Here is a 27,883-nt window from a genome sequence, read left to right as displayed (position 1 = left end):
CTGAATGCGCTGTGCAGGGCGAGGATCGCGGCGAGAAGCGAGTGCAGGGAATTGATCGCCGCCGTAGCAGGCGTCGAGGATCAAGAGCTCAAGCAGGCGGTCGAAACATTGATGGATGCAAAGCTCGAGGCGTTGGGTCGAATTGGTGCCACCACGACGCCCGAGGCTGCTTGGCCATTCGAGTCTCTGCTAAGGCAAAGAGAAAATTATGTCGAGTGCAGAAAGACGCTCTGAATATGACTTGGCTTGGCTTGCACATTACGCTCCGATGCACCACTTGGGACGATGTCGTTGCCAAATTCCTCTCCAAGTATACCGGCGAGAACCGCAGTGTGCTCACTGAAACCTCAACAGGCCACTCTTGGCATCTGCACGATCTCGATAGGCTCTCCACCACTCGAGTGCGGTTTTGCGCCTCTTTCCGGCGACCTTTAGCTGCGCGACAGCCAAGACGTGTGTATCGGACGTTGTTTTGACGATCAAGGCGTCGGATGGAAGCGAGTAGGTCGCAGAGCCTTCTGGGATCGACGGTTGCTGTAGAACGGATGAGAGGGTGGGATCGAGGTGTCTGAGACGGTCGTATGCCATGGTGCAAGTGTCGAAGAGGGTGATACCGACGGATCGAAAGTTTGCGTTCGACGACCAAGATGGCGGTGGGAGAAGAGTGGTTGTCAGCGGATAGAGGTAGGCAAACGCGCGTTCTCGTGCAACAATGTCTGGCGCCGCCCATGTGGACCATTGGATTGCACTGTGTTTCGATTTGAGTTTGGGTGCGTACGTGCGTTGCGCTTCGTCCTGAATCCAACGGTTCTGCCAACAGTGCGGTAGATTTGAGAGTGTGAGTACGAGTAGATCGGCAGCTCGATGGGCCATGACGCGTTGCACGTGCAGAAATGTGTGGCTCTCAACTTGGCCATGCAGGGGATCGGGCGGAAAGCGGAATGCCTGCTGGTTGACAATTGTACCAGTGTCAAAGCGACCCTTTTCGAGTGTCTGTATGCTGACGCCCGAGGTGTGTAATCTTCTGGCAAGCGCCCACTGAATCGGTGCAGCGCCCCTCAAGTTGGGCAGCAGGGAGGGGTGGATGTTGATTCTCTGCCACGGATCCGGAAAGGAATCCAAGAGTCGATCTGGTATCAAGTGTCCGAACGAGCAGGTGAGCAAGATCGCCTTGGGATTTGTACAGAGATGTTGAGGAGGTTCATAGTTGTCCAAGCCGGCAGCAGGAACGGCTTGATGCGGTAGAGCGTGTTGGAGAGCGAGCTGTTTGACGGGCGAAACCTTCATGCGACTGGCGCCCCATGATTGTTCAACGTCCGGTGGAGTGAGTACGTGCAATGAAGAGCAAAGAGATCGATTTGCGACGAGCGACGAGAGCACACACGAGGCGAAGCTGTCGGTACCGCAAAAGAGAATGTCGTACGGCGCTGAAGGGACACCTGTCGAAGATGTGGTGCTACTCCAACGCCAAGATGTGAGAAACGCACGTTTGCAAAGGTTGGCTGTGCCTTTGCTTCGGCTGGCAGCAGACCGAAGCAGAAGCCTTGGAGACATGATTGTGGCTTGGTGGTTTTGGTGTTGGTCTTGAGCCTTATAAAGGATGTTTGACTCGAGATGGTTTTGCGTCCAAAACGTGTTTTTTGGTTGGACTCACGATTCGCGATTGTGGAGGGCCAAGACAAACAGAAGCACGAGGCACGAAGCATGAAGAAGCACAAACGTGAAAGTGAAGCACGAAGCACATACGACGTGAAGCGGAAAGTGAAGCACGGAGGATGTAACCAGATGTTAGATCTGCATCTCAGATCACGAAAATATATATTAAAGTTATTCTAAAAAGTAATCACGAATCGTGAATATCACAAGCTCAGAGCAACACTCACGACTCACCGACTCTTTCATTTTCACGGTTCGGCGTTGGTGCTTCGCTTTTTCACTTGGAAATTTGGTGTCGCTCTGCCATGCTCAAATCACAGTCACGAGTTGAGTGGACAGCGCATGCGTGTAACTCCACTGCAACTGTACCGTACTGTACTCACGGCTCGTGACTGCACGGTACGTATGTGTGTGTGTGTGTGTGTGTGTGTGCGTTCTTGTCCTCCATGCCACGAAACAAGAAGCATTCGTGATTCGTTGGTCGAATGAATCACGAAGAGGCATCTCTCAGCATATCACAGTCACGAGTCGATTCACGAGTCAGCCGTCGTGCGAGTCACGAGTGTCCAACACGCAAGTCACCGTGCACGAGTGGAGCAACCGCTTTTACAGCCCACCTCGATCATCCGCGGATACCGAGCTTTCATCTCACCGAGAGGCTTTCCCCGCTCGTTCAAGCCGCGATCAAGTCGCAGTGCAACGCCAAGTGCAGCGCCAGCGGTGACATAGCCGCTTGAGCTTGCACTTGCAATTGCACTTGCACTTGCACTTGGCCTGTTGCCGCAGTCAACGTTTCTGCTCAAAGCCACCACTAGGCGGCCATCGGCGTAGCTGGCCCAAACACAATGTCCTATTCGCAAGCCGCACATGCTGCGCAGCAATCGAGTCGCCCAGCTAGCGTCGAACCACCCACAACGCTCGCCGATTCCGTCTTGCACCTTTCTTCGCGCACTCTCAACTCGTCTTCTCGTCTGTCCAACTACACGTATGCTACCACACGTCGCTCCTCATTTCAAAGTGCCCATGCAAGCTTCTATCAAGACACGGAAGACTCGCTCGCCTTTGACGATGCCAGCCAAGGCTATGACCAGCCAGACCTCGATAGCGACCTGGACATTCGCAGCCAGCGCACTCCTTCTCGCGCCGCCGACCGTTCCCTCGGTGCTACATCGCCGTTTCAGGCGTCCATAACGCGCGGTGCATCTGCAGATGCTCTGCAAACAACGCTCAACGATGCTCCCGACGCTTCCGTACCTGCTCTCACTAGTATACCGCGCAGACGCTCTTCCTACAAACGGCAATCTGTCGATCTTTCCCGTCCGCTTTCGTCCTTGTCCAGGCACAGCAGTGCAAGCGCTATCACGCACGACGATCCGCAACTTCGTCTTCGTGACGCAGCCACCGCAGCTGCTAATCGCTCCTCCACTACGCGTCGTCTTTCGGTCGAGATCGATCAACTCGCCTACAGCATCAGTCGTGCTTCCACTCCGCACGCATTCCGCTCCCAAGACGACGACGACGACGATGCCACCTCCTCCCAACCCAGATCGCGTCCCGGCAGCTCGCTCGCGCTGCGCAAGTACGACCAGGACAACTCCTCTTTTATCAAACGTGACCCTGCAAAGGACCGCTCCGGATCCATTCTGCCCCCAGCCGCCTTCTTTGCTCCCCAGAAACCGGCGGCTCGCAATTCGACTAGCAACCTGCTCGCTTCCGCTTCCTCGACCGGTGCTGGTCGCAGCACAACCCCTCTTTCCTTTTACTCTACTGCTTCACCGGCACAGCACGCCGAACAAGAGGTGCTCGAGAGGAGTACCTTGCCTATGCGTGCACCAGTGCGCCACACAAGGTCGCCCAGTCCATGGGGTTTCGCGCCCGAGGCTCATTCCATCGATTCGTCGAGTCAACGCAATCCGAATGCGTCCAGTGGCGTTGATCGCACATACAGTCAGACAACGGATGGTACGGTGCCATTGCATCCGTTGGATGCGAGTGATGGCTTCCCGACATCGTCGACTCATCCCTCACCGCGGTCCGTGGTGCGCTTGATGGCGAGCACTGATCCGCTACTGCCTGCACGAGCCATTCCGGACGCCACGACCACCGGTAGTCCCAATCCTAGCAACGACCACTCGACGCACACTGCAGGTCTCGGATTCGACACAGCTCCGACCACAACAAAGTCGAATCATCCTGTTGCCGAACAACGCGCATCTCTGCCATCGGCGAAACGTCGCTCGTCTACACAAAACGCAAACATAGTCAACGGTACAACCGCTACGCCTCCCACCAGCGCTGCTACAACCGAGCCAGTCAAACGTCTGCGCAACTATCGCACTCACCAAGGCTCTAATAACTTTTTGCTCTGCGGTCTGCTCATCACGTCGTCCGACAATCCGCTTCCCTTTGTCCTCTCGTTTGTCTTCCTGCTCCTCCTCGGCGCACTGTTCTACGGCTTTGAAGCGGCTTGGCTCACGCTCAACATCTCACCCGCCATCGTCGCCACTTTCTCCTACGTCTACCTGCAAGCCATCGTCAACATGCTCGTCACCGCCTTCCGCGATCCGGGCATCCTGCCTCGCAACCTGGATCCGGACCCGCCCTGCGTGTTGGCCGACACGCCATTCGAATCGGGTCGTCACGCTCTCGTGGATCCGGAAGATGCACTGGCTATCCCCGTGCAGCGCGTGTTGAGGATTCGAGGCCAAACGGTCCAAGTAAAGTGGTGCGAGACGTGTGGAACCTACCGTCCACCACGCTCGAGTCACTGCAGGGTGTGTGATAACTGTGTCGAGAACATCGACCATCACTGCACCTACCTCAACACGTGCATTGGCAGGAGAAACTATGTTTCTTTCATGGTATTTCTCTCGACTTCGATCTTATCGGCGCTCTACGTGGTGGCATGTACAACAGCCAGGCTTGTCCTGATGACTAGGCACAGCGGCTATCGATATCCGAGCGCAAACGGCGACGTCACAGCGCGCGGCTTGAGTTTGCAACAAGCGCTCAAGCAAAGTCCGGTTTCGGCGCTTCTTTTCCTGCTCTGTGTTGGCGCTACAGCTCCAGTACTGGTCTTGTTCACCTACCACGTCAGGCTGGTGCTGCTCAACCGGAGCACGGTCGAGCAGATCCGCATCAATACCAGTAGAAAGTACGGTGGAGGTCAGAAGCAAGTCGAGCTCGGTACGCACGCTGACGATGCATCAATGTACGGTGCACACCAAGGTGGCAAGGGCGCAACGAGTGCAACGGCCAGGCTGGCAATCAGAACGGCTTTCGAGAAGCTTGGAGTGTTGCAACCGAGGTACAAAGATCCGAACCCTTTTGCGACGGCGAGTAAGAAGACGAATGTGAGGAATGCATTAGGTTGGAGGAGCGTTCAGCTGGACAGCTGGATTGATAGGCGAGGCCTTGTCAGCAACGACGACAGGAAGCCGCATCCGAGAGTGCGTACGCAGGACGTCAAGATCGAGCCGAATAGCTTGACCGACACTAGACTCGAGTGGAAGGCGTGATCGTCGTTGACAGTCAAACCAGTTGATGCTCAACGTGCTGTCTCTTCACACCAGTGCATTCGTGATTGGATGGCTAGACGCGTCCATGGTTTGCCAGCACGGGATTGCAGCATTGCATTTCATTGCAGCGTCTATGTACTCTATACAGTGGAAGTTCACTTGGTCAGATACGGAATCAACTTTTTCAGCCTTGGAGCCGCCTGTTCGATCTGGTCGTCCTTGCAAAAGCTGAACCTGACGTAGTTCTTTCCGACCTGTTCTGCGCCCTTTTCGGCATAGAAGGCAGTGGCGGGGATCACAACGACGTCACAGACCTTGGCGATGAACCAGGCCTTGAGATAATCTTGAGGTTTGTTGAGGATTGCATCGGGGACGTTGTTGGATTCGATCCAAGTGTCGGGGATTTGGATCTTGGTTGCGTCGGCCATGATAAAGTAGCCGCCGTGGGGGATGGTGTAAGAGAGACCGATTTGGTCTAGTGCATTTGAGAGGAGTTGTCTTCGATGAGCGTATTGGTTGATTTGCGATTGGAAAAAGTGATGAGAATCGGCGGATTCGAGGCCGATGGCGGCGCCTTCTTGGGCGGATGAGTTGACGGCGAAAGTGATGCGTGTATGGACAGCACGCGACGGGGCGATGAGATGATCCGGTCCGATCAGCCAGCCTACACGCCAACCGGTGCAGGCAAACGACTTACCTGCCGATCCCACAGTCACGCTTCGATCCCACATACCGCTAAACGACGCAATGCGCGTATGTGGTTGACCGTCAAATGTCAGACAGTCATACACCTCATCTGCTACCACGAGAATGTCGTACTTGACGCACAGCTCGGCAATGCTCGCCAGCTCGGCGTGCGAAAACACTTTGCCAACCGGATTGTGCGGCGTGTTGAGAATGAGCGCTTTCGTCGACGCTTGCGAAAGTACGCGTTCAAGATGCGCCATGTCCAGCGTCCAGTCATTGGCATCAATGTGCGACGTACCGCTCGCCGCTGGTGGGAGCAGTGGAACGTACAATGGCTTTCCACCGTGAAACAGGATCTCGGCATTGTACTGGTCAAAGAACGGCTCAATGCACACCACTCCATCGCCATCGTTGATAAAGGCACCCATGACCGAGTAGATGCCACCGTTAGCGCCGCTCGTGATCTGAATCTCGGTTTCGACGTCGAGCTTCCGGTGACCCGCTGCTCTTTGCTTTCCCACCTCGATCGGCACCTCCTCCGCTGCACCACGAGGCAGATGAAACTGCGACGAGTAAAAGTCACTGATCGCCTGCCTCAATCGAGCACGTCCCTTTGGATGCGAGTAATGATGCAGATCGACGCGGTTTGCAAACTCGTGCGTGAGCGTATCGAGAATGTACGACGGCGGTTGCCAATTCATAAAGCCTTGACCGAGATTGATCGCCGTGGGGAAAACGACCGGGTTGAAGAGCGACCATACGTCGACTCCCGAATCGAGCTCTTGGTGGATGCGTTGCGCTCGATGTGTGGCCCATCGCGTCCGGTCAGCAGCTGAACAAGATGTCATGATGCTTCGTCCGATCGTTGGCAGCAAGCGCTTGGGCAAATGGAACCAGGTTGCAGAGAGGACGCGTGTCATGCGCGCACTGCTTGCTTCGTGCAAATGCTCGACGTGCGTTCTCGTTCGGCTGTCAAGTGGCTTACGATGGTGGGTTGCGAACAAAGATGGCACCAGTCGTCAGTGTCGGAACAGAAAGTGTGAGAACCACTTGTGACCAATGTCGACGTATTCACGATTTCAAAGCGTCTGTGCGGGCGCTGCTTCCTGGTCCGCGAGTCATCCACGATTTCACGATTCGTGATTCGTGATTCGTGATTCGTGATTCGTGATTCGTGATTTCGTGATTCTCTCGACGGTGATTAGGACGGCGAGTTTTTACCTCTTCGCGCTTTCCACAATCATCGACGTTTGTTTGCTCCCCAACCAATCGTGAATTCACGATTCGTGATTGTGATTCGTACTTCGTGATTTCAGCTGTGCGCCGCAACCCATATGCCACATGGTTCTGTGTTAGACTTGGCTTGCTCACAGCATTTACTTTTGAGAGCGTGGACGCATGCGTGAGTCGAATCGTGAATCGTGAATCGTGAATCGTGCATAGGTAGAGTCGTGAGTCGTGAGTGAGACACAAGACCACCTCGCCGTGCATGCTTGTCGGTTGTTGTTCTTTGGACCCTGTGGAAGCACGCGCATAACGTACCGATTTCACCATCGAGTCGTGCTTCGGATGCGTAATCGTGAATCATGAATTGTGAAGCGTGCATGCCTTAGACGAATCACGCTTCGCAAACCCCACAACCGCATCATTCCACTTGTCCAATACAGCCAATCACGAATTACAGTGACGAGTAAGTTATTCACGATTCGTGGTTATTAATCTAATCATCCATCGTCAACCACAATCGTGAATCGTCAATCACCTTGGCGGGTAAAGTTGTCAAAGAGTATCACCCTGGTCCCGACATATACGCCTATTTGCACCTTGTTTCCAGTGACCAGCGTCGGCCAATCAAGAATTCGCCGACATGTCCACGTCGCTTCGAACGAGTTCACGTCGAGTTTGTGCAACCTTGACGCTTGGCGACTCGAGTTCCTTGCGTTTCAACCAAGAAACAGCAACGCCAACAAATGCCAACTGTGCCTTTCAATCCTTGTTTGTAGCCACAAGTGAGCCGTTCAATGTCTGTCAAAGCTCTGCATCGGCAAGCCAACACCTAGCACCAAGGTGTTGCACCAATTCACAATTGTGACGTGTGATTGTCATTGTGAATGTCAAGGTTTTCGTTATCACAACGCCAAACAGGTGGCAAAGGAAGCTGCTAACATTCAACAACCATGCGTAACGGTGTAACCATTCACGAGTGTTATGACAGATGCAATAGAGTCATGGTCCAATTCTGCCGCTTTGTTCCCCTTACAAAATCGTCAAGGGCTTCCGTCTCTTGGTGCCTGCAGCTTGACTCATCTCGCATCTCGTCAAAACTGCCGCTATCGGCGGATGCTGCTGGTACACAGATGATACCAGAATGCAAACTTGCTTGCTTACTCTCGCTTAATTCCAAAGTCGCTCCAGTTCCATTGATTGAACGGCTCGGCTTGGCTCGGCTTGGCTTGGCCCGGCCCGGCTAAAACATTCAGAGTATAATATCTTTATCGTCCGTGGTCAAAGTGTCAATTCACCATCATTCACTGCCTTCAGCAATCACAAGTCGCAAATGTCAGATTGTGAATGTCGACTCAGTTCGAGCATCGACAGGTGCAAAGTGCGTGATTGTCTGTACATCTTGCTCCATTCGCCATCATCTCCATCTTGTCTCCGTCCGCCAACGTACCTGGCTCTTCTGTCACACCATATCGAGCTTCCAGTCCGACCTCTGTCCTCATTCGATATGCTGACCTCAGCCGAAATAGCGTACCCTTGCTCTGCGACATCCATCTACCCATTTCACCGCTCTTCTTCCTTGCTTTGCCTTTCCACTCTGACCCGGTCCGTCTTAACCGAGCGAATCGCATACCTGGCTTCTAGCGCGGATCTTACAAGACCTCGTGGCACACAATATGCTAGAACTTCTTCTTAAAGTTTGAAAAAACGCTGTTCAATGGCATTCGACTTGCTCCCTGTCCAACACTGTAACTATTTAAGCTCCCCTCGCTCGTCGACCGTCACAGTTGACCATGGTACTTACCCCAGACCAAACATATCCTTCTTCATCGACGTCCTTGTTGGTGCAGTTTCACTTGGACCATGTCTATCCCTGCTGCAGCCGGCGTCGACGACGCCAGCAGCCAGCCTGACAACAAGTCGCTCTCGAGCTCCTCTGAGCAGCCGACGGTCGCTGCTGTTTCAAGAGACAAGCATGTCAAGGCCGATTTTCTCGAGATCATCGGTCTCCGCGATCTCAAGCCTGAAGCTAGCGTAGCGTGGCAAGGAAAAAGGCCTGTTTGGTTCCGTTCGGTCTTCTACAACATCACCGTCCTCGGTGGATGCTCCTTCCTCGCACCGGGCATTTGGAATGCCATGGCTTCGCTCGGCGCAGGTGGCTCGAAAGACCCCAGTACCGTCAACGCCGCCAACTCGCTCACCTTCGCCTTGATGGTCTGTACCTGCATCTTGACGTCCTCTCTCATCTCGAAAACCAGCGTGAAAGCTGTACTCATCTTCGGCACCATCGGATTCGCCCCTTACGCCGCCGGTCTGTATCTGAACAGCGTCAACAAGTCGCAGTGGCTCATCATCCTTGGTGCAGCGCTCTGCGGTCTGAGTGCCGGTAGCTTCTGGTCCGTGGAGGGCGCCATCGTACTGGGCTATCCCGAGAGGTTGAAGCAAGCACGTTACATTTCCTACTGGCTCATGTTCCGAGTGCTTGGTCAGCTTCTCGGTGGCATCATCAACCTCGCGCTCAACTACAAGGAAAGCGAGAAGGGCTCGATTTCCACCAAGACGTATATCGTCTTTGTCGTGCTGCAATGCTTGGGTCCTTTTTGGGCTCTGCTGCTCTCACCACCGCACAAGGTGCAGAGGATCGATAGGACGCCCGTCTACCTTCACATTGAATCATCCACCAAGCGCGAGCTCAAGTTGATGTGGAAAACCATCATCAATCCACAGGTTTTGCTCCTCGTGCCCCTCATCTGGCAATCCACCTGGCCTGATGCGCTGATCGGAACGTACGCGGTCAACTACTTTTCCGTTCGATCTCGTGCGCTCGGCTCACTGCTCTCGGCTGTCACCGCCAGTCTGTCCAACTACCTCCTCGGCTTCTTCCTCGACTGGAAAAAGCCGTCGGTCAACACGCGTGCAAAGTATGCATTCGGCATCATCTACACCCTGCAAGGAGCTTGGTGGGCTTGGGCGATCTACATCATGCACAAGTACCACACCACGACGCCCAAACCCACTTTCGACTGGTCCACGTCCGGTTATGGCCAAGGGTTTGGCGTCTACATCTTCATCCAGATCGGATTCAACCTCATGTACGAACTCAACTACTGGCTCATTGGCAACATCTCGGATGACCCTGCCGAAGTGATCCGATTGGCCAGCATCATCCGTGCCGTAGAATCGGCTGGTCAGTGCGTCAGTTACCGCGTCAACAGCACAGGTTGGAGATTGGATGCTGTGGCAGGTCTGTGTACCGCCCAGTGGGCACTAAGTGTGCTGCCCGCTTGGCTGGTTATCAGGAAGATCGGCGTTTTGCACGACGGAACCAAGATTCATGAGCCAAGGACCTATGCGGCTCAAGATGAAAGGTCCAAGTTGAAACATGCTGGCTTAAAGACTGCCGACTATGATTCCAACGGCGATCAGTAGCCGCGCCAACTTCGATGGTCCTGCACGTGTTTCTGGTCTCATGCACAGCGTAATGCTGACAAGTTGGTCTCTGGTGCAAGCCTGTGGCGTTCGCGCGCTGCGATGGGGCAAGACAGCCAGGGGGTGATTGATATGAATCGTGAAGACTGAATCGCCCGTCATAACAACAAAGTGCACGTGTCTCTGGTTGGGCTTGCAGTATGAATGGTGGCACTGCCGTACATGATCAATCAGAATTAGGATCGGACAATAAGGTATTGCATTCATGTGTCTTGTTTGGGTTGATCACGGATTGACGGCATCGCGCAGATGCCAGAGCAGCATCTCTGCAAACAGTGCACCGCACGGCAGCTGACTGGGGGCTAGGGGATTCAACAAATGTTGATCTTGACCCATGAAGACTTCTGCGAAGCTGAGAGCTACGACGTCCTTAGGCATGCGCGCGCTCCTGGATCTTTCGCCCTTGACCACGTCGTCGCCATGAACATCCAAGGCAGATTTCTGCGCGTGGTTCAGCTGCGCAATTCGGTTCGCGTGGTACAGCGGATGGTTTTTTCTTTGTTCACCTTCGATACCTAGGAATGCTTCGACTGTGCTCGCCTCGGACGCCAGAGGATATGCCGTGTTGCGCCAAACAATCCTCGTGTTTTGCCACGCTTTCCTGACCGATCCGAGCATGTCGATCATCCTCGATCTCCACCACATGATCCTTTCCTCTGATAGATTCTCCAACAACCCAACGCCCGTGTCGATGTCCTGCCTCGCCCATCGAGCCAGATCCCACAGTCCTGAATTGAACACGATCAGATCCGGCTCTGCTTTCTCGCGCGGTAATGGCAGCGCGGGCGAAGTGGCCAAACTCGACGAAAGATGGCGCATGTACGGTTCGAACAAATCCGTCACTCGATGCTCAAACAAGCCAGGTGCATTGTATATGTCCTCGTTCCGCCACGCATCCGACATATCCGCACCGTACGAGTAGACGGATGTGAGCAAGAAGTCGTACTCTGGCAAATAGCAGTAATGCGCCAACGGTGCATTGTTCTTGATCGGCGTGAAACCGTGTTTTGGCGGAACAGAGTTGAGACTTTTTCCCCAAACATGCGATTTATCCACTGTGTGTATTGTGTGTCCGGTAAGAGAGCAGAAGTGCGAGACGAGCGATTGGTCCACTTGATGATCACCGATCATGAGCACGGTGCGGTTCTTGAAGAACATGCTTAGCTCCTCCACGCTACTGCTCGAGGGGAGCGTGTGCGCCGCGTGCGGCGCGATCTTGCTCGGGTCCGCTTGCTGGATATTGAGCGTCGAGATGAGCATGCCAAGTAGGTTGCTCGTTGAACACGCCGGGTCGAACGTGCGCCAAGCCGGAAGGTCGTTGGTTCCGATCGACCAGTCCACCCAACCAGGAAGACTGAATGGATCGCATCGTCCAGAGGGTGTGGAAAGATAGCCTCGCCGCGGCCCACTACTGGAGGACGAATTACCCGATGAGCTCGACGGCGCCAACGAGCACACCAGAGAGAATCCGATGAACGCAGCTGAAAAGTAGGTCAACAAGCGACCAACAGTTTGGACCCGTGTTTCAACACCCCCGTGCGCTTTGCCCTTGCCCGTCAACGGACGCACGTTGGAAGGCATTTCTGCGATTCCAAGAGCACCGATCAGAACACTATCTTCAAAGACGTACTGTGGATGGGCCAGAAGAGGTGCTACCAGACGCGGTCCTGCTTATGTATCGTTACAGCGCACTGGTGCCTCGATCCAAGCAGCGTAGAGGGATGTTGAGAGCGGCCTACTTTGCATCGGCTGAAGAACGGCAGTCTTCAGACCTTTCCGTGATTCGAGACGTCGGCCCACTGACTCCTGTGCTGACAGATAGAGATCAGCAATCAACAAGAAGAAACCAAGATCATTCACGATTGTGCTGAAAGGCGCTCATCGTCAACGGCTACGGCTTGCACCTCGCTGCTTTCAATCGTGAATGTGATTCGTGATTGCATCCGTGCGGGGTTGCTGCCCGTGCGAATCTATGGAATCGTGAATTTACGAATGCGTGCGCCATCGAGCGATTTTCCACGTGAATAGATCGGGAGATGAGATATATTCCTCCAGTTTAACTTGTTAGCTCGCCCCTGCTTTTGGCAGTTGTCCACAAATTATTAAAATCCCACCAGACAAAGTCGCGCGACTGTTCGGCTCCGACCCCCTTATCTTGCACGTGATTTTATGTACTTCAATCAATACAAAGCCATAGTAGTTGTAGAAACTCTATTTAATTCCATTACAGTTGATATTCAATCAAATTACTGTACGGTCTTAAGCAAGTCAGTGAATGGCAGGCGTATATTTTCGAGGTTGCAAATGGCGAAACTCGAATCAAAGCTGAAAAGGTGTGCTTGGACAACGGACAGGGCTACAGAAATCAACTGAGAGATGAGCCTGGCTCCATACGCAAGCCCGTAGGATTTCTCTATTCAAGTATGGTCAACCATTTGGCAGGTCAGCAGGTCAGCAGGTCAGCCTCAATGTCTTCTGTTCAGCTAGCAGTTAGCCACGCATTCGTGATTGTCAGTGTTCGAGAGACGTGAGCCAGCAGCCAAAGAAGCTTTGTCGCCATCTCGACATCCTCCTTACCCTCACCTTACGTCAACAACCCCCCTCCTCACATCACCTCAAGGTTAGTACAACCACCAATCGCATCCATCCAACGATCTACAGACGAAATCAGAAACGCGGCACGAGCACTTCATTCACCACTTGGAAACATTCGATCGACAAACGGCTGCGACATGAGCCTACGCAGACAAAACTTCATCCATCAATGATGCATCTACCGTCACCTTACTCTACACAGCTGTCACATCCGTATGCATCCTATTCTCAGCATCAGCAGCAGCATAGACTTGCCTGCACAACCACGGTGGAAGGATACATCAAAAAGTGGCGTATGGATTTTGAAATTAGAGGGGAGGTTCAGCAGCATCCAAGACGTACTGGGCATTGGCAAACGATGCAGTCCATTCGTGATAAGAGACATTACTCAGAAGGTTCTAGTCCGCTTCTAGACAGCGATGCTTGGACACGGGATCTCTTATCGTCGAGTCAGCAAATTTCATCTGGCAAGAGTCGATCCAAACAAAGCCTGGTCAAGGAAGACTCAACAACACGCTCTTCCTACGCATTCGGCTTTCCCACTCAGCATCGCCATCCTTCCAACGCGATTCCCAATACATGAATCTCGCTCGTGCTCGCTTTCTCTCGTTCTGCCACCAACTCACATCTACCGCAACCCTCATCCTTGACAGACCAGTAGACTGACATTCCGACCCGATGCTCTACGCACTTGCACCAATTACTAACAGATCCATAATGTTGCAGATCTTCAAGGAGCTCGACCTTGCGGTCCCAGCTGACGTTTCCGTCAGCGTCTCGTCGCGTGTCTTCACCGTCAAGGGTCCCCGTGGCTCGCTCACCAAGGTTAGCATCCCAGCACCGACGCACATTGGCTCTTCGATAAGATTTCAATCAGCAGCAGCAGCAGCAGTAATGGAGCATCAATGGGAGAAAAGAAACAAGAAAGACGTGCTGGACAAAGCATGCAGATATGCTCGGATCAGGAGCCACTAGAGCACAGGTAGTGCAGTGACGCGAGGGATGATGCACCGAATCATCGGTAAAGCAGGACTGAAAGGGGAAGATGAGGTAAAGGTCAGGGAAGGCAGATCTCACCTCAATGCTCATTTAGAAGGATCGGAACGCAGCATTTGCAAGGTAGACGAAGGCAACTTCAGCAGCCCATCAGAAGCGAGACACTATCGTGCTGATGTGGATTCAGAGTGATTTCGGAGCACCCACGCATGGACAAGGCATGAACTACTCTGCCTGCTGCAGCTGCTGTCAATTGGATCCAGTCGTCAAGCTTGACATGCCAACACAATTCCACCCTTTCTGCACAGCCTTGCTGACTTTTTTTTCTGTCTTCTCTATTCCATCTTGGTTTGTCTCACAACAGTCGCTCAAGCACATGAACCTTGATGCCCGTATCATCAAGAGCCCTGCTGGCCAGAAGATCAAGTTCGTCGTGTGGCACGCTGGCCGCAAGCACGCTGCCTGCCTGCGAACTGCGCAGGCCTGCGTTGCCAACATGATCAAGGGTGTTACCGTTGGATTCCAGTACAAGATGCGTGCTGTCTACGCCCATTTCCCCATCAACATCATCATTGCTGGTGACAAGAAGTCGGCCGAAATCCGAAACTTCTTGGGCGAGAAGCGTGTGCGCAACATTGCCATGCTCGAAGGTGTTACCATCCAGGAGGACAAGGCACAGAAGGACCAGGTTCTGGTCGAGGGTAACGACATTGACCTCGTTTCGCAGTCGGCTGCTTTGCTTCACGGTGCCACTCTGGTGCGCAACAAGGATATCCGAAAGTTCCTCGACGGTATCTACTGCACCGGCAAGGACACTGTCGTTAAGGCTGAGGCTTAAACAGCGTGTCCTTCCATGTCATCCGCAACCTTCCTATTTTCACCTGCATTCTTTCTTGCCACTCTTACTTTTAGTTTCATCAGAACAAACCCCCTCCCGCGCATGTTCTGTCCTTGGGTTTAGCCTTCGCCCATCACGCCCACACACACACCCTGCAAAATTAAAACACACTCCCATACGCACGGAGTAGTTTCGATCCTAGTTATATCGCAGCACTCACAATGCTGGTGTGCATTTGGTTGGTTTGCGCTTGAGTCTGCGATTTGTGCGGTGCTATTTGTGCGGTGGACGCGAGGACAAGACATTTTGAGTCGATTTGAAATCATGAATCGCTGCGGCAGGATTCCAACGGTGACTGCACACAATATGAACCAGAGCGTGTGTTTTTGGCTCAGATCGGTCCGCACCATACGATAACGCGGAAGATACATTGTTCATACCGTCCGGATGTGCAAAGTGATCTATTGTATGTACAGAGATTGGAGGAGAGCGAGGTAGAAGCAAGCATAGCGTTGCGCTTGAGACGCGTAGGATTTGATCAACCCTAGTGGCTGCATATCTAGGGAGCTGCAGAAAAAGACGCAGGGAGAGAGAGGGTATCGAGGACGCCAAGCTTATGCCAACGAAAGCAGACGCCATTATGCGCTCGCAGAATTCGAGTTTGGTAAGGCTCGAGCCCAATCAGAGGAGGCGGTGAATGCTGTGATCTGTAAGATCCGACAGCGACTTGGCGTCAAATGGTTTGCTGTGATCCGCGCCTCTCCTTGCGAGCAACTCGCTCCACCAGGGGAAGAGAAACTTGTGCACAATCAACTTGAACCATGGCGTAAATGACGCAGGGTCCAACTCGGTCATGAGCGCCTTCAACTCTTCGGGCGAAACCCATTTGGTATCGCAGACCTCGTTCAGGTTGGGTTTCAACGTGACGTCGGCAGTGATGAAGAGGATGTAGTCGATTTCGTGTTCGCCCCACATGTTATTGGCGTCGTTGTTGGGAGCGAGGTAGTGGATTCGGGTGAGGTACTGGAATTCATCCAATGGCACTTGTTCGGCGCGGATGCCGAGTTCGTGATCGAGCTTGCGCTGCGCTGCACGGCGTACACCGATCTGCTCTGCTTCCTCGAGCTCTCCCTTGATCGCCAACGGATGAGAGCAGCAAGTGTTGGTCCACATGTTGGGGAAAGTGATCTTTTCGAGCGCCCTTCGCTGAAGCAACAGCTTTCCCGTAGTAGGATCAAAGAGGAACACGGAGAAAGCACGATGCAAGAGACCCTTGTTGATGTTGGTCATGAGATGGCATTCCTTCTTACTGCCATCGCGGACGTACTTGTCGTCATTGTCGAGCACGATACATCGCTCTTCCATGAGACGGATCTGCTCCTCATCATAGCCGGTGAGTGGCGCTGAGTCTAGCGTGATGGTGGACGAGGTGCGATGTGTCGCTGTCTCGGTGACGGTGGCGGTCGACATTGCGAGAGACTTCGCTGAACGTGGCGTAATGTGATTGTGATCAACGAGATGGCAATGATGATGATGTTGGGGAAGGTGAGAGGCCTGACGCGGTCGACACTGTCGGCGAAGCGGAACTCTTCCGTCGAGACTCGTGAGAAGGTTTCTTTCGCCCATCAATCGAGAATCACGAAAGCAACACAAGCAAATCAGCCCATTCGTGATTCGTGATACGATTGGTGATTCGTGATTCGTGATTCTTTCTGAGTTGTGCACGGCGCTGTATGCCACGTTTGGGCTCCTCCCTTCTCCGCAATGTCAGATCGTGCTTTCCGTCCCCTTTGGTTCACGTCAAAGGCTCGTGACTGTGAGAAGCACGAATCACGAATCACGAATCGTGAATCGTGAATCTTCTAAGCACATACGAGACAGCTTTTGAAATTCTTCAAAGTGGTTTTGAAGTTGGTATTCGTGATTTCAAAAACTGATACGTTTGCAAGTCGAGGTTGTGTGTGGTTTTCTTCCAATTTTGCACTCTCTCTGAGCCTTGCTGCCGCGTTGGTGCGGACCGCTCTTTGACATCAACCAACTCTTTCATCGCACCAATCACCTCAACGACCATCCACAAAGCATCAGCATCATCATGGCATCGGAAACCGCCAGCGCATCGCAGTGGGTCTCTCCCTCGTCGCGACCCCAGCACATCGAGCAGCTCATCTCGGGCGTCGACCGATACAACCCACAGAACCTCGACGTCTTGCACGACTACCTGGCGCAGCAACTCGACGATGGCTCCTACGATCTCCTTGCCAACCTCGCCATTCTCAAGCTGTAAGTATGAAACACACACCAAGGCATGATGCACGTCACGTACCACGCGGTACACATCGAACAGCCTCAATCACTTGCACACTTGACATAGACAACGGCACTTAAAGCACCACATGACAAGGCGTTGGCGGGTTGATCACAAGACACCAACAGCTGGCTCGCACAGATTGGCCGTGAATTATCTTCACCCATATCGCCGGCGCCCTGTTCGCAAAAGGCGACTCCGAAGGATGATCCCATATTACCAAATAATGCAAAGGACTGGTTCTCTGGGAGTGAAGCCCCGGATTACCCATGACGTGCATCTATATTAGCTCTATCTGATTCGTGCAACGACCTCTCGTGACTGCTGTACGACCAACAACATCGACAATCTCAACCAACGTACATCTAAATCTGGCCCGTACCGAAAATGGCATCGTGCTGGAATGCTCTGGCCTACTAGAAGAAAGAAGCAGGATCCACTGACAATTCCGCTCTGCTCTTCTGTGGATCAAAACGATCGTTGTGCAAACAGCTACCAATTCAACCCTGCCGACTTCAACTACGTTGTGGTCATCAACATCCTTCTAAAGGCGCTCGTAGCCGCTCCCCTGCCGGATTTCAACCTGTGCATCTCTCTGCTCGGCGAGGCACCTCTGCCGACTGTTCCAGTCAAGGCCGAGAAGGAAGCCACCACGACCGACGCAGACAATGCTGGCTCGCTTTCTGGTGATGATGACGACGACGAGGTGGTCGAGAAACCCAAGGACGTCGCCTCTGCTGGCCACTTGACCGACCCATTGATTGTGCGCCTTTCGCAGCTCAGCACGTTGCTCTTCCAAGCCCGCTTCCGCGAGTTCTGGTCGACGCTCGCCAGCGAATCATACTCGGACGTGCGCGACTACGCTGCCAAAATCAGCGAATTCGAAAACGCAGCACGCAGGGTGGCACTCAACTCGGTCAAAGGATCTTTCACCTCGATCAGCGAAAAGCGCATCGCCAACTACTTGAACCTTTCTGGCTCGCAGCTCGCCGAATTTATCAACGCACAAGATGGATGGAAGCTCGCTGATGGCACTGTGAGCGTTCCTGCCAACCCGGACAATGAGATCAAGGCCACCGTCATCAGGGAGGAGATTTCGCTCGACCAGATGCACAAGTTCCTTGCCCAGGCACAGTCGCCTCTTCTTCGCGCATAGGATCGAGTAGACTTTGCGCAGAACATTGGGTTTGTTTGATTTGCCTCACAGAGACGCGGCAACAGCAATCGACTCGGCTACTGTATCTGCATCCAAAAAGAGCGCGCTGCCATGGCATTTGTTTCACCTTCTTGTACCATATATCACATGCACCAGTCTCTGCTCAACTTGGCATGACAACACACACGTCTTATGGGAGATGCATTCGCCCTTGGCGCTGCTTGTATAGCAACTTTGAATCACATGAGACACAGTAGATAAGCGGAAAGGTGTCAATGTGTGCAACGATGCCACTCTTGCCCTGCCGCTTGTCATAGCCAGTATCGCAGGACGCCTGCAGGAGGCCTGCAGGAGGCCTTAGCGAGACCTCCAAGATCAAATGCAATGCAGCGCAACAAGAGGAGATGAACCCATCTTTGCGATGTCATCCCATGACGCAAATCACGAGTGTTGATTCAGATATCGAATCTACAGTGGCAGAGACGTCTGGCGACGCTTGGCTTGATACAGTAAGGAGTCCCTCTCACCTTGAAATAGTGCAGTCAGTCGGTGCAGCTTTGGATGACAAGCCACACGGTGATTTGAGAGCGGCGTGGGGCGGGGCGGGGCGGATGCTGAAGAGTGTTTAGGCTCGCATTTATTGTAGTAGGTTAAAGCGACTGGAACATGCGGCAGGTCTCAACGACGTTGGGAGGTAGGTAAAACGGCCTGATCGGGATCGAGAGGAGTGCCATCATCGACATCGGGACAACCATCAACGCCATGGACACTTGAAGAGATGTGGCCCAATCGTGAATCCGACGCGCCTCGTCAATCGTGAATGGAAAATGTGGGTTCGACGCGACTTTAATGATGCGACGCATACAGGCACGAGAGCAGAGGACCCCTTCGATTAGAAGCTAAGTTGGCCGAGAGAGATATGGGAACACTGCTCTTTCGCTTGCGACTTACGAACGCGCATTCTTGAGCTGTGGCGCAACTGCGTGAATTCACGTTCCCAGGCTCGTCTGCTCTTGTGAAGGACCTGGATGTGCACTCTCAACTTCAAGCACAAGGACACTGGCGAGGTGCGTGGATCTGGTTTCGAGAGTCCAAGGACCCTCTTCACGCTTGTTGCTCGCTCTGATTCACGGTTCTAGTCGCGAGTCGGCTACCGTGCGCTGCTTGATCTTGCCGTATTCGACTGAGCAACGTGTGCGGCGCGACGCATCTTGGGTCCTCCTGGATTCTGCACATACTGTACAAGTGCACGCACGCACGCACGCACGCTCGCTCGCACGTACACTTGCACGCGTCCATCCATCCGCATTCATGATTCATTTCACAGATTCACGATTCGTGACTCTTGACTGTTTCGTGTGTACACCGCTCCCAGCTGTGCCTGGTTACACTGTGCGACCTCTTTACACGACCGCGCGGCTAGTTGCGCTAAATTACGCCAACTTTTGACACTCGCTCTTGTCGTGGGGGGCTCCTGTGCTCCTGTGCTTGCCTGCGCGTTCGGTCTGGTTGTCCTTTCCGCGACAATCACCAGGTCTCGGGCACTTTTTCGCACCTTGGTTCCCCGTCCTCCCCCCTTCCCTCGCCCTTTTTCCTGGTCGGCTTCCGCCTCAATCTGCCTCCATTCGTGATTCGTGTTTGGTGTTTGCTTGCTCGCTCGTTCAGTCACCCGTCGTGAGTTCCGACTCCCTTCCGCTCCTCTCTCTCGTGCGGACATGTTCTCCTACTACCACCATCCTGGCCTTTCCTCGTCCCTTTTGCATTCTCCATCCAACCCTTCGTTATTGGTTCTTGTCGACCTCAATCGCATCTGTACTCCCATCCCTCTGCATACTCGCACACGACCACCATTTCGCACGCGTTCTCCCACCTTGCATTCTTCGACATCTGTCATCGGAAACGCAAACCTCCACCATCCAATCTCGCATCTAAACAATTGCAAATCTCATTTTCGGTTTACCACGCAGCCGACAGGGTCCAGGCGTGACCTCGACATACCTCCCCTCCTCTTTCACATAGTCCATCTTGCATACCTCATATCTCGGGCACTGTCGTTACCACAGACCGCGTCAGTACGCTCTCTATCGTCGATCAAGCATTGCGACTCCAGCCACACTCCCGCTCGTCAGACATCAGCCTGGTCGCTGGTATGAAATCCACCCCTGCCCTCATTCTCCGCAACTCATCTACACCGACGTAGCCTTTCCAGCAACTCATAGTCCACTCTTGCTCCATTTACCCGCAGCAGTGCCTCGGACCATACTTTGGGTCACTTCCACTCTCTCAGCCTGTCCTTTACCGATCTTGGCTGGCTACGCTGCTCACTACGGCTTGTTTGTTCGTCAGCCTACCTACCTCTATTCCAGGCCGAGTCATCCACGTCAAACATCTCAGTGCAAGATCATCCTTCTGCGCTCGCCTCCAGACAGTTCAATCAGCACCCAACGCCAACTCGAGCCTCTAGCAACAACGGTTGCTACTCTCGGCTGATTTTCGGTGCAATTCGTCCATCTCCGCGTCATTCCGCGGACGATGCCAGACGGTGCTCTATCCTCGGACCGCTCTTTGCACGTCGATCCCAGCTCTCTGCATATGGACTATACCCAAGCTTCCGGACCGTCTTCGCCTCCCGCCATCTCTACCTCTGTACCATCCTCTTCGAGACCAATAGCAGCGAAAAGTACGACTGCTCCAGCGCGAGACCCAAACGCGTCGCCTGCGTCCTTCGCGTTCCACACGTCACCTTCCCCAGCACACGCCGTCCAGACCGCACTTGCTGCATCTAGACCCATGCAGCCTTACTCACGACTCACATCGCCCCAGCCTACCGGTGAGCCCGGCACAACACGAAACGGCTCAGGCGCTCGCTCACCATCTCCGTCCAAGCGCTCTTTCAACTTCCCAATGGGCGACGCCAGCGAGAGATGGAATTCCATCAGCCAGGTTACCGGCAGTACAAACCGAGGTAATAGACCATCTGTACACGCTGGCCTTTCCGCATCCACCGTTGCCGCCGAGCCTTTTCTTGGTTACAACGAGCTCTTTTCACTCAATGGCACTTCGAGTCTCGCCACGTCTGAAGCATCCAGAGGCGCCAATGCTGCTGCGCTCTCCACTTCGGACCCCATGAACGTCGCTTTCCGCTCAGGTTCCAGCACGGACTCTCGAACAGGTTTCACGCTATCCTCCAGTCACGAGCAGGACCCTGTTTTGCACCGATTTGGCCTGTCACCAGGACATTATGCGGCCAGCGCACGCGACGAGCTCTCTTCGCAAATGGGCGGCAACCCTCGCAGCGCAGGTCACGAAGACTTTTCTGCTCGGTCACCTTTTGTACCGGGCGCTGGACATGCCATGCTCGGTATGCCCAGCCCGGGCAATCTCAGTCCACGCAGTATGATGCACCTGCAACACCAGCACATGCAGATGCAGTCCCAACTTCACCATCAACAGCAACAGCAACAGCAACAACAACAACAACAGCAACAGCAACAGCAACAGCAACAGCAGCAGCAGTCTTCCCAGCAACCTCCTTTTGGACCACCACAGCAGCTCGGCCTGCAGGCAAGCATCGGCAACGCCACTGGCATGACAGCACCAGGAGGTCAACCCGAAGAGATCACCACCGTTTTCATCGTTGGTTTCCCAGACGATATGTCCGAACGAGAGTTTGCCAACATGTTTCTCTTCGCCAAAGGGTTTGAAGCATCCACACTCAAGATTCCAGCTGGCTTTGGCGCCATCGGACCCAATGGACGCTTGTCGGATGGAAGCGGACCTCTGTCGGCTGGTCCCGGCGGTCCCTACCAAGCGGTCAACATGCCCGGCTCCGTCGTGTTTGATCTTGGCGGCAGCGCAGGACCAGGCTGGGATGAACAAAATCTGCCCCTGGGTCTTGGCCGTACAGGCGCCAGCGATACCTTCTCATCTCTAGCCAACGTAACAGGCATGCCCAACGCGCTGGGTGCGCAAGGTATGGGCGCTGCAGGCGCTGCCAATAGTGCATCAGCCGCCGCAGCTGCAGGCAAGATCAAGCAGATCATCGGTTTCGCCAAGTTCCGAACACGAGCAGATGCGCTGGAAGCACGAGATGCACTCAATGGACGCAAGGTGGATGCGGACAAAGGCTGCGTCCTCAAGACGGAGATGGCCAAGAAGAATCTTCACACCAAGCAGCGCCCTGTACTGACGATGCCCGGATTTGCAGAAGGAGGAAACGCTTCCATGCCTCCGCCTCCTGCCATGGGTGCGAACGCACCGGCCAACGGTACCAACATTGCTGGTTCTGGCCCACCGCCTCTGTCATCATTCGCTCTTGGCGGACCGTTTGACCCGCGCGTTGGTCCGCAAGTAAGCGGCGGTTGCATTGCACAGGCTGCTTCATTTGGACCGTTTGGCAAAGGTCCTGGCAGCTTTGAGCCGTTCAACGGTCCCGGCCCCATACCAGCTGATTTCTTGTCGCCTCACGAGATATTCTCGGGCCCCGATATCTTCAATCAAGGCGGATCGGGGCGGCTCTCATCATCGTCTCAGCAAGCGCAGACGCAGCAGCCGATTTCATCCGACAAGTGGGGTGGCTCAGTGGGACCCATCGACTACTATGCCCCGGAGAGCGGCGCTGCATCCATGCCGTCATCGTCGCGAGGTCTGCAAGGTGGCACCGCTCAGAACTACAACACGCAGAGTGTTCCACGGTCCGATTGGCCAACGGTTGGCTCGCCACCGCCAGGGCTCTTTGCACCCGTATCTAGCGGGAACACGACAGCAACAGCACAGAGACCCAGTTTTCAGAGGCAGGGCTCGCGAGGCACCTCGATTGGAGCTATCGGCGCTGATCAGGCTGCTTCTGGAAGTGGAAGCAAGCCAGAAGAAGGTGTTAGCTCCATGCCATCCTCAATGGGTCCTGGGGCGGTAACGGTCCCTTCAGAGGCCCATACTTCTTCGATGGCGATGCACTTTGGCTCGCTCAAACTCGGTTCGTCTCCCGTTGACGAAGATGGCGTCCGACCCCCGCAGCAGATGCCAAGTCCGGATCTTCCAAGCCCGACGGGCGGCCGCAACGTGGTCGGTGACAACCATCCGCCGGTCAATACGTTGTTTGTTGGCAATCTGCCCAGCAACGCCTCGAGTGCTGTGCTGTCGCAGATCGAAGACCAGCTCAGAGCAGTATTTAGCAGCTGTCGAGGATTCCGGCAGTTCTCGTTTCGCCTCAAGTCCAACGGTCCCATGTGCTTTGTCGAGTTCGGAGACGTTCACACGGCATCCCAAGCCATGTCGGAACTGAACGGACACTCGCTTGGCGGCGCCATCAAGAACGGCGGCATTCGTCTCAGCTTCAGCAAGAATCCGCTGTTTCGCATGAACTCGAATTCGACTATGAACACGGCTTCGATCAACGGCGTAGGTGTTGTCGGTAGCGGCTCGAGCGCTGGATCGGTATCTTCGCCAGACAGTGGTGCTGTCGCTGTTCATCCTCCGTTGAGTCTGGGTTCAGCAAGCGAAAGTCTATCCGCTGCTGTGGTGGCTGCGCGTCGCTGATTCCAAGAGTCGCTGGAATTTTTCGCGACAACTCACGACTAGAAAAAATTAGAAAGAAACAATCACGAATCACGAATTACCAACTTAGAAAAAGGTTCGCACGGGTCCAACGCTGCCAAAATCGAGACTTGTGAACCTCCACACATGTTGCTTCTTGACCAGCATCATCGTTGTCGTCACTACCCGTCGCCTCAACCCAAGCTTCAGAACCGGCGCCGAAGTGCACATGGAATTGGACAAGAGCGGTGCGCCACCATGCTAGACCTAGCCGATACCATTGACTTTGACATTGATGCTGTCAATAACGTCGAAGAGACGGCGTATCAGGAAGGCTACCAGCAAGGTTTTGATCATGGCGCGCTGCACGGCACTTTCGAAGGGCGCGAGCTTGGACGCAACAAGGGCTTCGAGCTATGGGAGGAGGTTGGCTTTTATCGAGGCATGGCGGATGTGTGGAGTCAATGCCTGAGACAGGCCGACGCGGCCGGCCACAGCTCGCGGAAACAGACCAAGCAGATCCAACACCTAGCTGGTCTAGAGAAACTCATCTCATTTTTCCCCATGACCAATGCGTCCTCTGATCCATCGCTTGACCTCGGGCAAAAAGCTGCTCCGGATGAGGCTGCCAACGTCGACATGGACATGGACGCTGATGCCGATGCCGATGCATACGCCGATGCGGATACAGACACGGACGCGAGTAACGACGACGAGCTAGCCAAGCTCGACATGTTGACGCTACTTGAGAAGATCCGGGCCAAGTATCGACTGACGTGCTCGGTGTTGGGCGTCGCACCACAGCGTCCAGCCTCTTTGGCGCGCATCGGACATGCTTCAAGTCAGGGCCAAGGACTGGATGGCTCCAAGGCTGATGCCAGGACGGTCCTCGTCGCCGGAAAACTTGTTGACCCGTCCCAGTTGAAATACTAGGTCGTCTGTTTGCGCTCGACGCGAATCGTTATACCCTGAAGATAAACAGCTCTTAGTAAACCACTCTTATTGCCCCGGTCCGTTCGCTCTTATATTTCCTTTCTTTCTGCATTCTTGTACGCGCAGGAATGCTTCCATCGGATCTTTCGCCGTCACCTGGTTCCCCATCTACGCTCCGATTATGCACCACATACCCTTGACGCTCGCAGCCCTCGCAGCATACATTCTTTCCGGTGTTCTGCATGCTATTATTTCCGTTGTTTTTCTCGTCGTTCACGTTCGCGTTGCTCTCCATGGCTTATTCCCTTGTGTCCCGGTTTCGTCTCTTGGTCCTGTTTGTACTGCAGGTTTCCGTCATGGTCATACAGTGTATTTTGGTCTGCCAACGTGGGTGGAAATGTGCGTCGTGATTCGTGTCTTTGCTGTGTTGCGCAAACGAGTAGAGGACACGGTTGGGCGTTGTGGGGTGTGGGCATGAGGCAGAGGACGTGTTAGATTGTATGTGCCGTGGCCATCGGGTCAGCACGCAGCCACAGGCGTCCAGCGGTAGGTTGGCGTCAAGGCTGGAGAAACGAGGCCCAGTTGAAGATTACAACCCAAGTCCGATTGGTCGTCTAGACCTCCTTTTGGTACAGCGGTTAAGCTTCAACCGAGACGAGGCACGAGCTGCGATTCACGATTCACGATTCGTGGTGTGGATTTGAGTGTGGATGGATTTTGTAGCTCCTTTTCGGGGTATGATTTTGGAGAGGATTTATTCGTGATTTATCGAATAATGAATCGTCGTGCGTGTAACGGATGAACTGAATCACGAATGCGCGAATGCACGATTCGGCATGGTCGGTCACATCAAGGTGGACACTGCATCGACCAATGTATATCTTGACGAGGACTGTGCAAAGACAATCACGTGGACTTTGGAATCACCTTGTCTCGCTCGAGGAATTCACGATTGCGATAGAAGTGCACACTGGCCAGGACGAGGCGAGTTGGTTTGTCGTGCGAGACAAATTCATGAGTGCAGAGCTCGCTGTTTGCGCGTCAAGTCACCGATACAGCGCTGGTGGTTGACGATTATTCAAACCGAGCACGGTAAATCAACGCGGGGTCCCCGCTGAGTTGTCACCGCCAAATGCGATAATCTTTCAAAACTGTTCAAGTCCACTGCACCACAGGAGTGACGATTGTGAGACGGTTATCGGATATGTGATTCGCCTATTTGCACCACTTTAGTCGCCCGTCTGAGCCGGTAAGGGCGAGGGTGTTTTTGACCCGCATTTACGAATCGTGGTTCTTACTCGCACTCGCACTCGCACTCGGGGCAGGCCGAAGCTCGATTTAACCGGACAACGCTCGCTCGCTGTAGATTTGTGGGCGCATCACAGGCAGCCTCACACCGTGGCTTACACGGTGCTCGTCTCGTCTGCGCTGGTTGTTGCTCGCATCTACCATCTCCCAGCATCAAGCGGCAAAACAACAAGTCGAATCATAGCAAGAATGTCGGTGTCTGCACTTCGTAGTATTGCCGGTGCCTCGTTGCGTGCGCGCACAGGATGCATCATCTCAACGCCATTTCGAGCGCTAGCGACGAGTCGCAGCTACTCGACGTTCTACAACGAGGACGTAGCCGGACTCACCGAAGACCAGATGGAACTTCGATCCGCTGTGGCGCAATTCTGCTCCGCCGAGCTGCCGTTCGATGTGGCGCGCTCGATCGATCGCAATAACGCTGCACCCAAGGACATCTGGCGCAAACTCGGGAGCATGGGCTTACTCGGCATCACCGCACCCGAGGAATACGGCGGATTGGCAAAGGGATATCTCGACCATACAATCGTCATGGAGGAGCTATCGCGCGCTTCGGGCTCGGTCGCGTTGAGCTACGGTGCGCATTCGAACCTCTGCGTCAACCAGCTCAATCGTCACGGCACAAAGGAGCAGAAGCAAAAATACCTCCCCGATCTGATCTCCGGTGAGAAAGTGGGCAGTTTGGCCATGTCTGAACCCGATGCTGGCTCAGATGTCGTCTCGATGACCACGACAGCCGTCAAGGATGGCGACGATTGGGTACTCAACGGCGGGAAAATGTGGATCACCAATGCCCCGATTTCATCCACGTTCATCGTGTACGCCAAGACGGATGTGAAAGCGGGTTCGAAAGGCATCACTGCGTTTATCCTGGAACGCGGCATGACTGGCTTTACCACGCTGCCTAAGCTGGACAAGGTGGGCATGCGAGGTTCGGACACGGGCGAGATCCACTTTGACAATGTCCGTGTTCCTGCCACCAACGTGCTCGGCACCGTGAACCGCGGTGCTGCAGTGCTCATGTCTGGCCTGGACCTGGAGCGTCTTGTGCTCTCCGGTGGTCCACTCGGTCTTGCTCAATGCGCGTTTGACTACGCGGTCCGCTATGCGCACCAACGCAAGCAGTTCAACCAGCCCATCGCACACTTCCAACTGATGCAGGCCAAGATCGCCGACATGTACACCAAAATTTCGGCGGCGCGCTCCTACGTCTACGCCGTCGCGCGCGCGTGCGACCTCGGCCATATCAGCCGCCGCGACTGCGCAGGCGCCATCCTCTACGCCTCGGACAGAGCCGTCGAAGTCTCCTCTGATGCCATGCAGATCCTCGGCGCAAACGGCTACACAAACGACTACGGCATCGACCGAATGTGGAGAGACGCCCGACTCTACACCGTCGGCGCCGGAACCCAGGAAATCAGACGCATGCTCATCGGCAGAGAATTCAACGTCCAGCTCAGCTGAACGTGCACCACACACCGACCAGCATCCACCCTGTAGCGTGTCCCGTTCAGCCCCCAACCCAACCGCGCCAATCATCAATTTCCAACCGTCCACACCGAATTCACGAATCATGCTAAACGTGCTCTCTGACGAAAGCCACTTGAATTCAAACCAAACGAGACATATAGAAAGCGGAAACG

General features: G+C 54.1%; 12 protein-coding genes across 12 annotated transcripts; 7 read left to right on the top strand and 5 right to left on the bottom strand.

The window, feature by feature from the left end:
- Positions 1-336: 336 nt before the first annotated feature.
- UMAG_04844 (methionyl-tRNA formyltransferase) lies at positions 337-1,287 on the bottom strand (the record flags this gene model as incomplete). Its single annotated transcript, XM_011393391.1, has 1 exon — positions 337-1,287. The coding sequence occupies one exon, from the start codon at positions 1,285-1,287 to the stop codon at positions 337-339; it is 951 nt and encodes a 316-aa protein (XP_011391693.1).
- A 1,214-nt stretch (positions 1,288-2,501) lies between these two features.
- Positions 2,502-5,174, top strand: UMAG_10704 (uncharacterized protein; the record flags this gene model as incomplete). The annotated part of the gene is made up of 1 exon (XM_011393454.1): positions 2,502-5,174. One exon carries the CDS (start codon positions 2,502-2,504, stop codon positions 5,172-5,174), a length of 2,673 nt encoding a protein of 890 aa, XP_011391756.1.
- Positions 5,175-5,329: 155 nt separating this feature from the next.
- UMAG_10703 (uncharacterized protein) lies at positions 5,330-6,709 on the bottom strand (the record flags this gene model as incomplete). The annotated part of the gene is made up of 1 exon (XM_011393453.1): positions 5,330-6,709. The coding sequence occupies one exon, from the start codon at positions 6,707-6,709 to the stop codon at positions 5,330-5,332; it is 1,380 nt and encodes a 459-aa protein (XP_011391755.1).
- Positions 6,710-8,948: 2,239 nt separating this feature from the next.
- Positions 8,949-10,514, top strand: UMAG_04841 (uncharacterized protein; the record flags this gene model as incomplete). The annotated part of the gene is made up of 1 exon (XM_011393390.1): positions 8,949-10,514. The coding sequence occupies one exon, from the start codon at positions 8,949-8,951 to the stop codon at positions 10,512-10,514; it is 1,566 nt and encodes a 521-aa protein (XP_011391692.1).
- Positions 10,515-10,799: 285 nt separating this feature from the next.
- UMAG_04840 (uncharacterized protein) lies at positions 10,800-12,155 on the bottom strand (the record flags this gene model as incomplete). Its single annotated transcript, XM_011393389.1, has 1 exon — positions 10,800-12,155. The coding sequence occupies one exon, from the start codon at positions 12,153-12,155 to the stop codon at positions 10,800-10,802; it is 1,356 nt and encodes a 451-aa protein (XP_011391691.1).
- A 1,731-nt stretch (positions 12,156-13,886) lies between these two features.
- UMAG_10702 (60S ribosomal protein uL6) lies at positions 13,887-15,003 on the top strand (the record flags this gene model as incomplete). The annotated part of the gene is made up of 2 exons (XM_011393452.1): positions 13,887-13,994; positions 14,530-15,003. The coding sequence occupies 2 exons, from the start codon at positions 13,887-13,889 to the stop codon at positions 15,001-15,003; spliced, it is 582 nt and encodes a 193-aa protein (XP_011391754.1).
- Positions 15,004-15,684: 681 nt separating this feature from the next.
- On the bottom strand, positions 15,685-16,473 carry UMAG_04838 (putative isopentenyl-diphosphate delta-isomerase; the record flags this gene model as incomplete). Its single annotated transcript, XM_011393388.1, has 1 exon — positions 15,685-16,473. The coding sequence occupies one exon, from the start codon at positions 16,471-16,473 to the stop codon at positions 15,685-15,687; it is 789 nt and encodes a 262-aa protein (XP_011391690.1).
- Positions 16,474-17,095: 622 nt separating this feature from the next.
- On the top strand, positions 17,096-18,464 carry UMAG_12282 (uncharacterized protein; the record flags this gene model as incomplete). Its single annotated transcript, XM_011393476.1, has 2 exons — positions 17,096-17,283; positions 17,801-18,464. The coding sequence occupies 2 exons, from the start codon at positions 17,096-17,098 to the stop codon at positions 18,462-18,464; spliced, it is 852 nt and encodes a 283-aa protein (XP_011391778.1).
- Positions 18,465-19,114: 650 nt separating this feature from the next.
- On the bottom strand, positions 19,115-19,777 carry UMAG_04836 (uncharacterized protein; the record flags this gene model as incomplete). Its single annotated transcript, XM_011393387.1, has 3 exons — positions 19,115-19,350; positions 19,416-19,586; positions 19,732-19,777. 3 exons carry the CDS (start codon positions 19,775-19,777, stop codon positions 19,115-19,117), a joined length of 453 nt encoding a protein of 150 aa, XP_011391689.1.
- A 1,219-nt stretch (positions 19,778-20,996) lies between these two features.
- UMAG_04835 (uncharacterized protein) lies at positions 20,997-24,002 on the top strand (the record flags this gene model as incomplete). Its single annotated transcript, XM_011393386.1, has 1 exon — positions 20,997-24,002. The coding sequence occupies one exon, from the start codon at positions 20,997-20,999 to the stop codon at positions 24,000-24,002; it is 3,006 nt and encodes a 1,001-aa protein (XP_011391688.1).
- Positions 24,003-24,257: 255 nt separating this feature from the next.
- UMAG_04834 (uncharacterized protein) lies at positions 24,258-24,932 on the top strand (the record flags this gene model as incomplete). Its single annotated transcript, XM_011393385.1, has 1 exon — positions 24,258-24,932. The coding sequence occupies one exon, from the start codon at positions 24,258-24,260 to the stop codon at positions 24,930-24,932; it is 675 nt and encodes a 224-aa protein (XP_011391687.1).
- Positions 24,933-26,429: 1,497 nt separating this feature from the next.
- On the top strand, positions 26,430-27,704 carry UMAG_04833 (putative isovaleryl-CoA dehydrogenase; the record flags this gene model as incomplete). The annotated part of the gene is made up of 1 exon (XM_011393384.1): positions 26,430-27,704. The coding sequence occupies one exon, from the start codon at positions 26,430-26,432 to the stop codon at positions 27,702-27,704; it is 1,275 nt and encodes a 424-aa protein (XP_011391686.1).
- Positions 27,705-27,883: the final 179 nt, after the last annotated feature.

This window comes from Mycosarcoma maydis, chromosome 17 (assembly GCF_000328475.2).
Source record: "Mycosarcoma maydis chromosome 17, whole genome shotgun sequence".
Taxonomy (NCBI): Eukaryota; Fungi; Basidiomycota; class Ustilaginomycetes; order Ustilaginales; genus Mycosarcoma; species Mycosarcoma maydis.
This window is presented reverse-complemented; position numbering and strand designations above follow the sequence as displayed.